A 13,254-nucleotide genomic window follows, 5' to 3' on the forward strand; every position below is an offset into this window, starting at 1 on the left:
TTTCCACTGTCTTGATCCTGCATTTCCTATTAGCTGGGATGATCTGTCTGACACAGTGAACTGCAGGGAGCGGGGAAGACTCGGACTCCTTTCTTGCCATGTCACAAAAATGAGGCAGACGGAGAAGCTCCTCTTTTCTGAGTTGGATGAACTCCCTGGTGTGTGTGCTGGCTGTTAATATTTGGTTAGTTGTCCCTCAGGGAAAATGATCTGCATTAAACTGCCTGAGAGTTGCTTCGATGCATGTGTATGAGAAAGGCAAACTTAGGTATCCAGAAGAATAGAACCCGCTGTCTTTCATAAAGGGCTGTTAGCTGGAATGGCATGGATGCTGCTGAGCTGGTGCTGTTCCCGAGTCTGGTGAAACAATTGACAGACTTTGAAGTCAGAACATCCCAGACTTTTAAAGTGCAGAAGTATGTCACTATTAGCATCCCTCCTAAACGCCTGAGCTGGCATAAGCCCCTGTGCCCCAGGCTAGAGGTTCAGCCAACAAATGGTCCTGAGTTTGTTTGGAATAGACCTTTGTTTTGTGGCAGCTTACTAACTTAGGCACATGGCCCTGAGCTAAGTGATCACACAGAGTCTGTGTCTCTGGGAGTGTTTTTTCCTTTGCTTCTTCCCAAAGGTACATGACAATATTCTCTGTGCATCTGCAAAACACCACAAAGGGCCAGATGGGAAGACAGAGGAGGGAACTGTAAGATAAAATAGGATTTAGGTAAATATTTTCTTTCTCCTTCTCCCTGAGATTTAAGTTGCAGTGGATTTTTGAATCCTAAACTCTGGAAATGTGGCTAAAATATTTGTTGGCAAGAAAGCCATATGGGCTGAGCTATGCAGAGTGAAGTAAATTTCTACTTGTCCTGTAATAAAGGTAGAATATTGACGCCCCAGGTCTGTAACTCCTACCAGCTCTGAAATGCTCATATAATTTTGTCATGTGGTGGAACAAATAGAGCTTCTCCTCTCTGCTTTGCTGAGGTAAGGCCTTTTCACTTTCTTACTCAGACCTTGCCTGAAAACAGTCAGCCAGTTCTCTCCCTTTTTAGCTTCTGAGGGTCAAACTCTTTGATCCCTGCCAGTATCTTTTTCTGTTCTCTTTATCTCATTTTAAGGCAGATTTTATTACAGGCTGCTGTCCTTCCCAGAGCGCCCGGCAGGTACTGTGCTGCAGACAGGCAGGGAGACCAGATCGATAGTACAAAAAACACGACTGGGAACTTGAAGGCTCAGGGGATGCAGCAAGGGACATGACCTAGTTCCCTCCTTGTCTGCCACACATTTGAGACCGGAATAGTCAGTTCCCTGTTAAGAAGGGCAAGGGACAGGCAAAATTGTGCTTTCTGTAGGTTTTTTTTTTTTTGCTTTGCCTAATGGTTTTTAGAAGTTGTGGGGTGAGGGGGTTGTGTTTGGGGTTTTTTTTATTCCAGACATGGTGGTGTGAAATCCATGTACTTTAACTATGCAGTACCCAGCTGTGGACACTTTGGCTGTTTTCTGGAAATACCAATTCCTTGAGACTATTGAGGAACTGTAGTGCACCATGTTGTGTACTTGGGGTAAGGCTCACTGAATTTGATCTTGCATGCCAAAGGAGACGGAAAGCAAACCTGATCCCATATGGTGAGCACAGTGTTGGCTGTCATCTTGACTCCTGCTGACTATATTATCCTGCTCCTGGGCATACATTTGAAGATACATAAGGTCTCAGTCTGCTTTTGCTCAGAGCTCGTCTGTACTCCTTGAAGGCAAAAGCAACTCCTTTAATCTGGAATGCTGTCAAACTTGGGCATACCAGTCACCACGCACGATACAGGTAGCTGTAGGGCCCAGTAAGAAAATCTTTCTCAATGCTTTAGCACAGAACACACTGAGGAAAAAGCTTATTGTAACAACATCTTAAGTCTATATAGGTATAAAAATGTCACTGTAAAACTAATCCTACCAACCCTATTAAGAAATGCAACAGCAAGAAAAGCAATCTGCTTTGTTTTTTATCTTCGCAAGGATTCATCTTGCATATCTCCAACTTGTCAGCCAGCAGGGAGAGGAGTGATTTCTAGTTCTGAAATACCTGGCATAGCTCTGGGCTGTCCATATGGTAGTTCTGGGAGTAGGGAGGGTTAGGCTTTTCCTGAGGGTCCATTGAATGGGATGGAAATTGGAAATATCTTCCCAACTGAGAGAACTCATTGCCTGTCTGTCTGCTGTTTTCACTCAGACTGACAGGTTGGAAGGTTCCCAGGAAGGCAGCAATGCAAGCCTTGACAGCAGATGTTATGTGAGAAGCAACATGCAAGAGATGCTTTGCTGTTGGCAAAAGCTAGATTTTCAGTGGTTGTAATTGCATCCAAAGAGTAAAGAAGGTCAAGGAATCAAAGGATTTTGATTGCCTCTTTGGCTATCTGGTCACAATAGCTCTTTCACAAGCTGGCTTTTTGCTTTCTTGTAGCAGAGATCTCTTTATTTTCCCCCTCTTGCATTGATGAGAGCATACACACTTCATTAGCTCTGATTAGAAGTGAAACCTAGAATACATCTGCCCTGAAGGAGGAGACTCTGCACATATTCTCTGTGGTGGAAAAAACAATGGCAAGTTTTTTTCTATTGAGAGAAGAGTTGAAGAGCCTAAAATCTTCACTAGGACAGATGCAGACTAAAGCTAAGATCTTACACAAGCAACAGTACCATCTCCTAAAATTTGCCTTTCCATCCTTTGCTTGTTTTGCTCACTCGCAGCCAGCTGGTCCCTTTCTGTAGATCTTGCTGTAATTCAGTCTTTCTGCCTCCACCACTCTAGTTCAATGCTGCTGTTTCATGAATGCTTTTCAACTCACTATTAAAAAGTTAACTTCAGATGACTGAGGGGCAGAGGGAGGTACAGACTTATGTTTTCCTCATTCCCTTTGGGCACACTTGTCTCTTCCTGTCTTTCCTGCTCTGTTCATTTGCCTGCAGAATGCTTGGGACATCCCAGCTCCATCCTCTTTTGTTCAGCAGCTTGTGCATTCCCAGGCTGTCTGACAGGCTGACTGAACACACCTGCCTACAACATGTGTTCCTAATAAAAAGCTTAATTGGATACTTCTGCAGCCTGGAGGAAGCTGGTACTGAACATGCAGAACAAGTAGAGAAACAGCAGCAGAGGCTAAAGCCCAAGAATGTTCTTTGGGGAATTAGAGCAATAGCTTGGTGTCATTTTACATCACTGACATTTCCCCTCCTCTTTCACCTCCCCTATGTAATTTGCAAAGATCTAAGAATTATTGCTATTTCCCTGGGACAGTAGAGCTTAAACCCCTCTTTTGTATTGAAATCAGCAACCAAGATGGCACTTTGAGCAAGAGTGAAATTACTTCCAAATTTTTGACCTCTCTGAAGCTTTCTGTTCTAAGTTAATTGCTGCTAAACTTGGTGATGTTTGGGGGCTTGATACATCTTCATCAAGGATGCAGTCAGAAGGGAACTGTTGGTGTCTCTTGGAGTCTGCTCATCCCACATTCTAGCAGACTCTTCCAGTGAAAAGGACTGGACAATAGGAGTGGCATTTCTCCTCTAGCTATATTTCATTCCTAATTCATGCAGAAGGTGAGACGTGGGGAGTCCCAGGAGTTCATTTCATCCCCGAGGTAATAAGTTTAATTACAGTTTATGTCAGCCCATATAAAAATGCAATTCATATTTATGTTGTATGCCTCTTCCCTTCTTGCCACTGAAATTCTCCTGTTCTGGCCAGGTCATAAGACTAGCAAAACTTCTTTTAATAAAAAGTGCCATTAAATAAACAATTTTTTTATTGATGAAACTCATGTAAAGAAGGAATGGAGTATAAAGTCAATAAAAAGTAAATTTTAAACACTCAGCAGGTAATTTTGAAACAAAGCCAGGAAACAGAAGAAATAGAAAACCCTCCACTCCAGTGGAGCTGGAATTAGAGATTTAGGGAAGTTCACTTAATTTACTAGCTTTTGGCTGGTTTGTTTGCTTTTCTGAATGCAAAAGGTCACCTTAGTCATAAAAGGAAAAATGTATGGGGTGAGAGGAATGATGGAGAGTTATGAGGCATTAATTTCTGTGCAAAACAAACTTGCCAAGTCAATCTTACTTCTTGCTTAGTGTTTCTGAACCGTGGAGAATTTTCAGAGGTTTAACAGGTTCCCCGTGACAGTATAGCTGATAATCGTTCATGCACTCTGCCTATAAATGGGGCAGGTGAGTGGTTTTCATTGTTAATACTATCAGGAGTTCTCTGACACAGATATCGCATAAAGTTTGTGTGTACATGTTAGAGTGTAATAACAGTGAATGGATTTAGGGCTTCCACCTGGCGCGGTTATTAACCCAGAGTTCCTACTCTGAGGCATGATGGAAAATCTGGGGAAAGAGAAAGCCTTTCTAGAATTCCCTTGGAATCAGGGCGCACATTCAAGATGCATCTTTCCTGCTTGGATATTTGTGTCTATGTAAATTGCATGATTTTACCTTATATCCTGTAAAATGTAAAAGGCTGGATCTTCAAACTATAAAAATGCTAGAGCAAGTACAAAGAATGTGTGTGACCACACTGCTAATTTGATCCTAGGGCGAGCGCAAATGCGCTTATTTTAGAGACCAGAGGGTGCAGATGGGTGGTTCGACATCTCATTGAGCGCTGGGACAGCTTTAAGCTGAAGCACTCCGTTTTTCCAAGAGCATCTATAAGTGTTAATGTCGTTAGCTACCGCAGCCCAGCTGATGAGCGCTAATTGCTGATTTCGCAGCCAAGCCTTCTGAGGACGCAAGGCAACGGGGAGCCGCCGCGGGGGCTGCTTCAGCACCACGGCCAGTTCCGGGGCCACAGCCCTCCTGCCCGGCCACCAAACCTGCCCCAAACCACCACAAATTTCAGGGAAAAAAAGAAATCCCGGGATTTTATGTTAGCACAGCGCAAGCAGTAGAAAAGAAGAAAAATCTCTGATTATTCTGATTACTTTGTTGTTGGTTTTTGGTGTTTTGTGTTTTTTTTTGTCTGCCTTTAGAAAGCAATGTTTCTACTCGGAGCTAATTCTGAAAGGCAGCAGGTAAAATTAGATTGGCTGTTGCATGTGGCCTCACGGTTAGTATCACACCCCAAAGGATTTCTTTATTTGCTTTTTTTCTGCATGAAGTCTGCTGTAGCTCATCGAAACTTAGTTTGAAGCAGCCCTGGTTTCAAAAATGCATGGCAGGGGAATGAGTGAGTCCATAGAGCTGTTACTTCTCCACTGAGGTACTGGGACATGTTTCCATAAGGCTCACCCAAGAGGAAAGGAGAGAGCTGGCTTGTCTTTCAGATTATTATAGAAAATTGTAAAGGAAATAATACAAGGTTTAGTGATGCTACAAAAACATTCCGTTTCCTTCCAACAAGGTGTGGTTTGTCAGGGAGAGCTGGAGAAATCACAAATGCCTTATAACTCCCCAGTAGAAATCTCATTATCCTGCCTTTTGTTTTCTGGTGTGATGCATTTTTCTGTCATATTAAAAATGAATGGACTCTACTTTTCAAGCCCTACCATGCATCATTCTGTCTTCCCTTAGAATGAGTCACTGTATGTTACATTCTAACTCTTGTTCAAAAGAATTGAGTTCACAGTGGAAAACAATTATGTCTTACAATAACTTTACTAATATAGTTACTGTCAACTGAGATCTTGCTAAGTGGGGTGTTACGTAAAGATGTAAAATGAAGGATGGAGAGGATATTTGATTAACGGGGAGAAGGCAAAGCAAAATAAAACCCTGCTGGATCTAGAATGCTTAACTCCCATAGTACCAGAAACTTGTTTCTCTATTCAGGCTGAGTAACAACTTGCTACTGAAACTGAGTGAGGCAGTTCTGATGCTTTAGAGCTTCTACAAACTACCAACTAAAGACTGACTCATCAGGCTACTTTAAATTGCTTTTTTTAATGTTCCCTCTAGTTTTCTGCTGTAACAACTGCTCTGAGCAATGGGTTGACATGAGGGCCACACCATGCCAGGATGGCTGTTATTTGAGAGGCACCCTATTGTTTTACTGCTCCTTCCCTGCTTCTGTCTGGTTCCCAGGAGGTGGCAATTTAGAGCTAACCTATGCAATTTGTAAATTAAGACCACTGCTATAGTCTTGTCTGTTTCTGTGTTCTGGCCTGTTTACTTTGCAGGCCCAATGCTTGATTAGTCCATGCAGAAGTGTTTATTCTCCAAAGAGAGAAAGAACCTTAAAAATTGTAGAGCTAGAGTAAGACTAGGATTTCTTTCCAATGACTTTTTGATCTCCAAGCCTAAGTTACTAAAGATTTCAGTGTCTCTGAACATTGCTGCCAGTACACCGCCATTTTTTATGGTTAACTAAGTTTCTATCATCTCATCTGCATAAAAACTACTCGCATCTTGTTGGTAGCTCTTGCACCAAAGTAATTTCTCTTCCCTTTCATACCCTTTATGACAGGAATACAGACCTGATGAGTTCTTGTCTGTGGACCTCTGTTAATAAAACCTACCCCTGTATGTCTGTGTGTCTGTCCTGTACATAGTCATCTGTCTAAAATGTTACATAAGGCACTCTCCTGCATCCCCACCACTTCTTAGTGTAAACTTAGCACAGTAGTTTCAGTGTCAACAAAGCCAGTCCATGTTCTTGCCAACCATCCTAGCAACAGCAGGCTGCCTCTCTGAAGGTGAGGATGGGTCTTGCAAGTTTTTAGTTTTGAGCCTTGAGTATGCTCCCAGCAGTGTCTTCCCTTAAGCCTACACCTGCATCCCCTGCCTTACAGCAAATATGACTTGGCTCCACCATTACAATAATGCTGCCAAGCTGAGAGCAAATATTGGCTGTTGAAGTCATGCCAAGTGGGTTTTGACCAGCCTCACAAGACTGATGCTAAAATGATTTATTCTCTCTATTTTCCAGCTGGTGGGCTTTGTCTACGCCTGTTATGTTGTTAGTGTTTTTACAGAAGAAGAAGACAGCTGTAAGTATTTATCAACTGATCTGTTGGCAAAGGTTTTACTAAATTTTACTTCTCTCTCAGATATTTGTCTATCAGGACCAAATTGCCATCAGACTTCTTTCCATCTCTCCATCTATGTGATATGGCACTACCTACCTTTCAAGGATCAGCTATTTTTACTGTAAGGCTTTTTTCCCCATGTGACTACATGTTAGATGCTGTCATTCTGCTATGCTTTCAGCACAAAAAAGCTTGGATTTGGCTTCTCGCTCAGACTAAGCTTTAGAGAAACTGGGCAGCTTCTTCTGTTCTCAAGCTTATATAGCTTAAGAACAATTCTACTGAAATACTACCATTGTAATTAAGAGTATCTACAACAAAGAATACAGCCCAGTACTCAAGTAGGCAACCTGCTGAGTATTGTATGCCCCAAGCTGAGGATGAAGCAGAGCATGAGATTTCTTGCCAAGGACCAACCTGACCACTTCATTTAAAAGCAGAGGAAGTACTGTATTTGAATTACAAGGAGGAGGAAGGAGCTGACTCCCTTGTGTTTGGTATACAAATCTCTTAAGTGTCATGCATTCACTATGACATGTGTCAGAGAAAAGCAAAGACTCAGAGGAATCACTTGGGTCTGTGGGATCTATGCAGATATCTATAACCTGGTCCTGGATTACTTTGCCCTTCTAAAACTCCCTTTGAGACCAATAATTTTACAAAAAGAATGGACGCATAGGTTTGATTTCTTTGGCAATGTCTTGGGTCTAGGCCAGTTTATTCCAGGTAAGGATCTGATCCAAAGGCTTTATATCCACGTATCACTTCTTTAAGACATTAATTAGGTTTGTGCAAGTAGCTTTGTTGTTTTAAAGAGCAGCTGGCATGGATGTTAGCTGAAAAACAACAGCTTTGAACTGAATGTTTGAAAGTATGTGAAGAATGTTGATTTCATAGGGGCGAGATGAGGTGCACTGCTTATCTGACTTGTCCTCATATTTTTCTGTTCCTTCCTGTGTGGCTGAACTCATTCTACTGGCTTTATTGATCATTTGTTTACAGCTTGGCAGTGCACTTAGTGAAGGTGCTACATTATAAGTAATATTTTAAGTTCTGAGTCCCTTTTAAATATTGTGAAGTAATAACTTGACAGAGCTTGTTTTTATAGTAGGGATCTGTTAGGAGAGACAACCACATGGAAGGAAGGATTATCTAGAAACAGAGAGGTGTTAATTTCAGGATATGTATTTTTTTTTTCACTAACAAATTCCTTTTCCCTCCCAGTTTCCCAACTTGGAGTTAAAATGCCAGCTTGAATAATTAACAATGACAAACCATCAATATTTCACACTCACAGTAGTAGATCCTTCCAGTGACCTGAACAAATATGAGCTGCGTTTTAATTTTCTCTTCCATTTGTGGTTTCCTTTAAATGTTGCTTTGATATGCAGCATGAAGTAATTATAAGTCCTGAGGCACATTAATCAGGAAGCTCATGCTAACGTGATTTTCATGAGAAAACACAGCAGTAGGGATCTACTAATGCTGAATTGTGGGCAAGAATATTTTAGATGTGCTAATGCACTGTAATATATTGCAACAATGAACCATGGTTAAGATTTTTTTTTAAGTGACTTGGATTTTGAGTGCTTCCATGGTTGGGTGCTCAGATGAAAGGACTTTTGTTTGTTCAAGGTACTAGAGAGTTACTGAAAATTGCCATTCTTTAAGGTTTCCTAATTTAGACATTCCACAACTGAGGTAGTATAGTTAGAATCTATTTTTTAAAACTGCAGACTGTCTTGATTTTAAAATACTCAAACATTTTCAAAAGTGGCTGAGAAAAGGTCAAGTCTCACTGGAACTACTGGGAAACTACTGGGAATTATCCCCCCAATTACAGATTTTGCCCATTAACTGACAGTTGTTCCAAAATCACAGTATCAGCGTGAAGCTACCCATCAAGATGGAATTTGTGAGAATACGTTGTCCTTGGGTTTCTAGATATTTTTTAAGAGGGTTTTTTTTCACTTCTGATATATTTAGTAAATATTTTTTCTATTGTTCACTAAAAAATATCAAAACTCTTTAAAATTTAAAATAATAGTGCCACCTTCAGGAAAGAAAAATAAACGGGCATTTATACAGTTAATAAGACTCTCCAGTTATTTTTAAATGGCATTTGGACAGGATGGCTTTCACACTTCCAAACAAAACGCACTAACTTAGCACCAAAAAGTGGTCTAAGCTGGATCTATTTTAAAGGTTTTTGCAGGGCCTGCTAGGTCAGTCACTAATCGCACCACATCGTACCCCTACTGACCTGGCTGTGTTGGCCAGCTCAGTAATATAGACTTGGCCTCATTTCAGGGGAACTAAGAGAGACTTGGAAAATTATTCTATGGTTGCTAAGGGAATTGCCACTTAAAATTTTCCTTGTTTAGTTACATTGCCCTTATGTGAATACCAGAGAAGGGAAGCATTGTTCCTATTTGTATACAATTAAAAGAAATTGAGTTGGCAGAGGGAATGTGAAAAATATCGGAGCTGAAGATAATGAGGTATTTGCAGTTTTCCAAAGCTGCTGCTGTCTGTCTTGCAGGAAAGACAAGTGGGGCAAGAAAATTCCCACTTCACTATATAACCTTCATGGGGATTGCTGTGCTGCCAACTTCTCTGCTGGCATTCACTCATGAGCTATTCCCCAGCTTGCTTCCTTCAGCACATTGCTGAATGGCTGAGGCTTTGTTAGCTTGGTTCTCATATGAAGTCACAGCATGGTGGCAATATCTGAGGGGGCTGAGGGAGGCTGCCTTGTTTTTCTGGAGTCTTTTGTTAGCTCTGCTTGAAGTCTTGTGTTAGCTGAATCTCCTCTTTGACACACTTGCGCATCCCAGGAGATCCTGGAAAAGAGGTCTGTACAGGCAGAGATTTCTACCAGGCAATCCATACCTGCAAAATCATTTTTCTGTTCTCACTAATTTTTATGTTATGCCATGACATGCACCAACTTTTTCTTTCATTTCCTTTCAACTTTCTGGCCATGTTTGTTTGTTTATTTGAGTTTTGATTTTTTTTCAGTTGATTTCATTGGTGGATTTGATCCATTTCCTCTCTACCATGTCAATGAAAAACCCACCAACCTTTTGTTCAAGCAGACATACCTGTAAGTATCATCTCCTGTGCTAAGAGGCTATGCATGCCTCTTAGTTTGATTGTTCAAGGGTGCCACAGGTTTGGGTTTTTTCCTCCTTGCAGGTTGATTTCTCCAGCAGGCTTTTCAGGCATGGAAGGACTGAACAAGTGGACACCAGAAGGGATGAAACTGCCTCTGCTCTGCCCCAGGTTGCCAGGGTGAAGCTGGTGTTGCCATACATGATTATGGCAGTGCTGTTTGATAGGAAGCATTGGGCCAGCTATAGGATGTTATTGTAAACAAACTACTGCATGCCTTTTCCTTGAAGAAAGCAAAGAGAGGCTTTTCAGCAGTGAATGGTGCCCAAGCAGGTAAAGGTAGGAGCTGTGAGGAAGGAAGATTCAGCCTCAGTGGATGCTGAGAGTAAGCCACAGCAACAGCAGAATATGATTCTCGCTTTCAAGCCTCAATGAAAGATCTTTACTGGGGTAAAATTTATGCAACATCTAGTTATTTAAGCTGTATTTTAGCTCTGTGGACAGGCAGTCATAACTGAACTCTGACCTATACATCCATGCAATTTTGATCATTGGCCCTGTCTTTGTCATCCTCCAATAATCTTCACATGGTAGCACCACAAAATTTGACTCTGTCTTGGGTACATGGTCTCCCTGTATCTGCTTGTACTTCTAGGGAACCTATAGGGTACAAAGCTAACACACCAGTGAATTAAATTAAACCGAGCATTAGATGGTTTGTATGCAGGATGACACAGGTTTGCTTTTAAGGTTTGTTTTTTGTTTTTGTTTATTTTTAAATTCTGTTGCCTACAAGAAGCTTCTATGTGTGGGGCAGCCACAGTTGAGAGCAGGGAGCAGATAGGGGAGTTGTCCACAGCACCTCCTCTCATACCACTAATAGAGATCCATTGCTGAATTCCAGTTTCTGCCCTCTGATAATCCCTTCGCACTGCTGAAGGCACAAGATCGCACTTTCACACTGTCCACTTAAAAGCTGGTTCTTAATGAGATTCTCAAACATGAAAGCCAGTATTATCGGTTTAAAGCAGCAGTAAGATCTGAATTTTTGATACTCTCTAAATTGAGCTGCAAGAAGGCAGTTCAACATGCAGAAATTTTTTAAAGCAGCTGCTAAGGGAGGTTGCTTTGGGGGAATAATGTTACCAGACAGTCCTGCTAAAAAGAGGGATGTAAGGATGGGGGAGAAAAGTGGGGCTGAGGGAAGAAAAACTGCCCCCAAATAAATTTGTAGATGTTCCCTCTAATGTAGTGTGGACTTATTACCCACTTTGTCACTGCAGCACAAGACCAGGAGAACAAGTAATTTTTGCAAAGCAGTTAAATTCCCTGTAACTTTGGGGGTTCTATGGCACTGTTAGAAAGGATGCTACAGGAGATTAAATATTGATTTCCTTCTCATTTTGTCACAGTGGGATGGAATTTTCCATAGTCTGCAGAAGCTGTGGAGCTTTAAGCAGCTCCCTGATTTACTAGCTTGATGCAGCAGTGTGCTGAAGAAACATCACACTTAGAGTATGGGGTTTGGGCTGCTTTTTTCTTAAAAAGACAAATTCTCTTTGTGAAAGCTAGTACTTCTTATAAACAAAGTTTTCTGTATGGGGAGACTGTAATATGAACAGAAGCTAGCAACGTAAAACTTCCTTACAAGGGTCTCAGTGAGATGGTAAGCTACTATTGAAGTACACAGATAATTTTGTTGTTCTTCAGTCCCATTCTTCAGACCATCACTTATCTATTGATAGCTTCTGCCAGCACAATATGATATTTCTTTCTGGCTAATGGGAGGTGAAAACAGCTGCTGAGCAGTAGATAAGGTGACCCTCTATAAATTTCACAGCAGCCACCAAATAGCAATTTTTGTTTATTTCAGCCTAGCTATTGCCTTTCTTCCACATGTATGAATGGGAGTGCGAGGAGGAATGGATACTTGACTCCCAACTAACAATGCCATGGATTTTTGCAGTCTGGGACACTGAGTGCCAGATACCCTTGTCCTGCTGTGAAAATCATTTCATGATGATTGAAGGCATTTTCTCTTTTTATATCCTGTTCAAGAAGATACAAAACAAATAATGTACCAAACTTCTTTCAATTTTAAATTTACAGAAAAGCTAGGGGTCAGGAACAGGGGCTTTCTGTTTTTAACTTCTTTTTGTTGAAGGAAATGCTGAACGAAACCAAATCTGTTCTACAGCTACTGACTTGGAGCTAACTGCAACCATGAACTTTCATTTTAGGATGGCATCACCCCACTGTCAGTAGTCAGCTGCTCTCCTGGTAATGCACTTGCCCTGTCACCACAACTCTAACAGGATTACTTTCCTTCATTCCCTAAAGGAATTGTCCTATTCACTCCAGTTTTATCTATCCTTTTCTGATGAGATCACACTCTTTCCTTTCTTCCCAATATGCCCTTTCCCTTGTCCTAGCTTGCATTTTTCCCTAGTCTGTCTTCTCTCCAAATTTATAAATTTTCATATATCTGAAGGCACCACAGGACAATGGCATTGACCTAGACTGATGAGCATAGCTTAAGTCCAAGACCAACCCCCATAGCCTCTGTATCAAGCATGCATCCTATGAGTTAGATAACTTTTAAATATGCTGTCATGGTTCAAAGATATTAAAGGAAAACTGCTGTGTTCCTTGGCAGCCTACTTCAGTGGTTATCAGCTGCTAAATTCAGTATTCAAAATGTACACCCCCTTTCTGGCCTTTAGCTTCCATCCACTGCACTGAAAGAAGTTCTTAAATACCTTTGCCTCCTACTAGGAGGAAAAAACATGTCCCCAAACTATTACTGATAATGAGTACTTGCAGACCACAATCCAGTTATCTCCCAGCTTTATCATGGTAATCTACTGACCTCCTTGACTTCAGTTGCGAGCCTCCAGTTAGTGGAAAACCTCACAAATTATCAAGTCAGGTGTTATTTTTCTTTTTCAAAAAAGCCAACAACAACAAAAAAAATCAACCTATAATTTTGTACTGTTGCTTGCAAAGGCATGATTTAAGTGTGCTTCTTCTTAATTAGCAACTCCAACACTCACACAGCAACAATAATATTCTATAAATACAGTTATTTCTATTTCAGGTTCCACAACTGTTTCTGTTCTATATT

The 13,254-nt window shown here is 41.1% G+C and overlaps 1 protein-coding gene across 3 annotated transcripts in view; it reads left to right on the forward strand.

The window, feature by feature from the left end:
- The window catches only part of NKAIN4 (sodium/potassium transporting ATPase interacting 4), a 53,991-nt gene that overhangs the window by 36,224 nt on the left and 4,513 nt on the right, over positions 1 to 13,254 (forward strand). For 2 of the 3 annotated variants that reach the window (XR_008234896.1, XM_052785641.1), the window contains exons 5-6: positions 6,917 to 6,977; positions 10,038 to 10,122. Coding sequence is in view for 2 of the 3 variants with exons in the window: in XM_052785641.1 (XP_052641601.1) it covers positions 6,917 to 6,977; positions 10,038 to 10,122 (146 nt within the window). In the remaining variant the exon portion in view is untranslated. The remainder of the gene's footprint in view (positions 1 to 6,916; positions 6,978 to 10,037; positions 10,123 to 13,254) is intronic. The other variant, XM_052785650.1, reaches the window with a different exon arrangement.

Source organism: Harpia harpyja, chromosome 1 (genome assembly GCF_026419915.1).
Source record: "Harpia harpyja isolate bHarHar1 chromosome 1, bHarHar1 primary haplotype, whole genome shotgun sequence".
Classification (NCBI taxonomy): Eukaryota; Metazoa; Chordata; class Aves; order Accipitriformes; family Accipitridae; genus Harpia; species Harpia harpyja.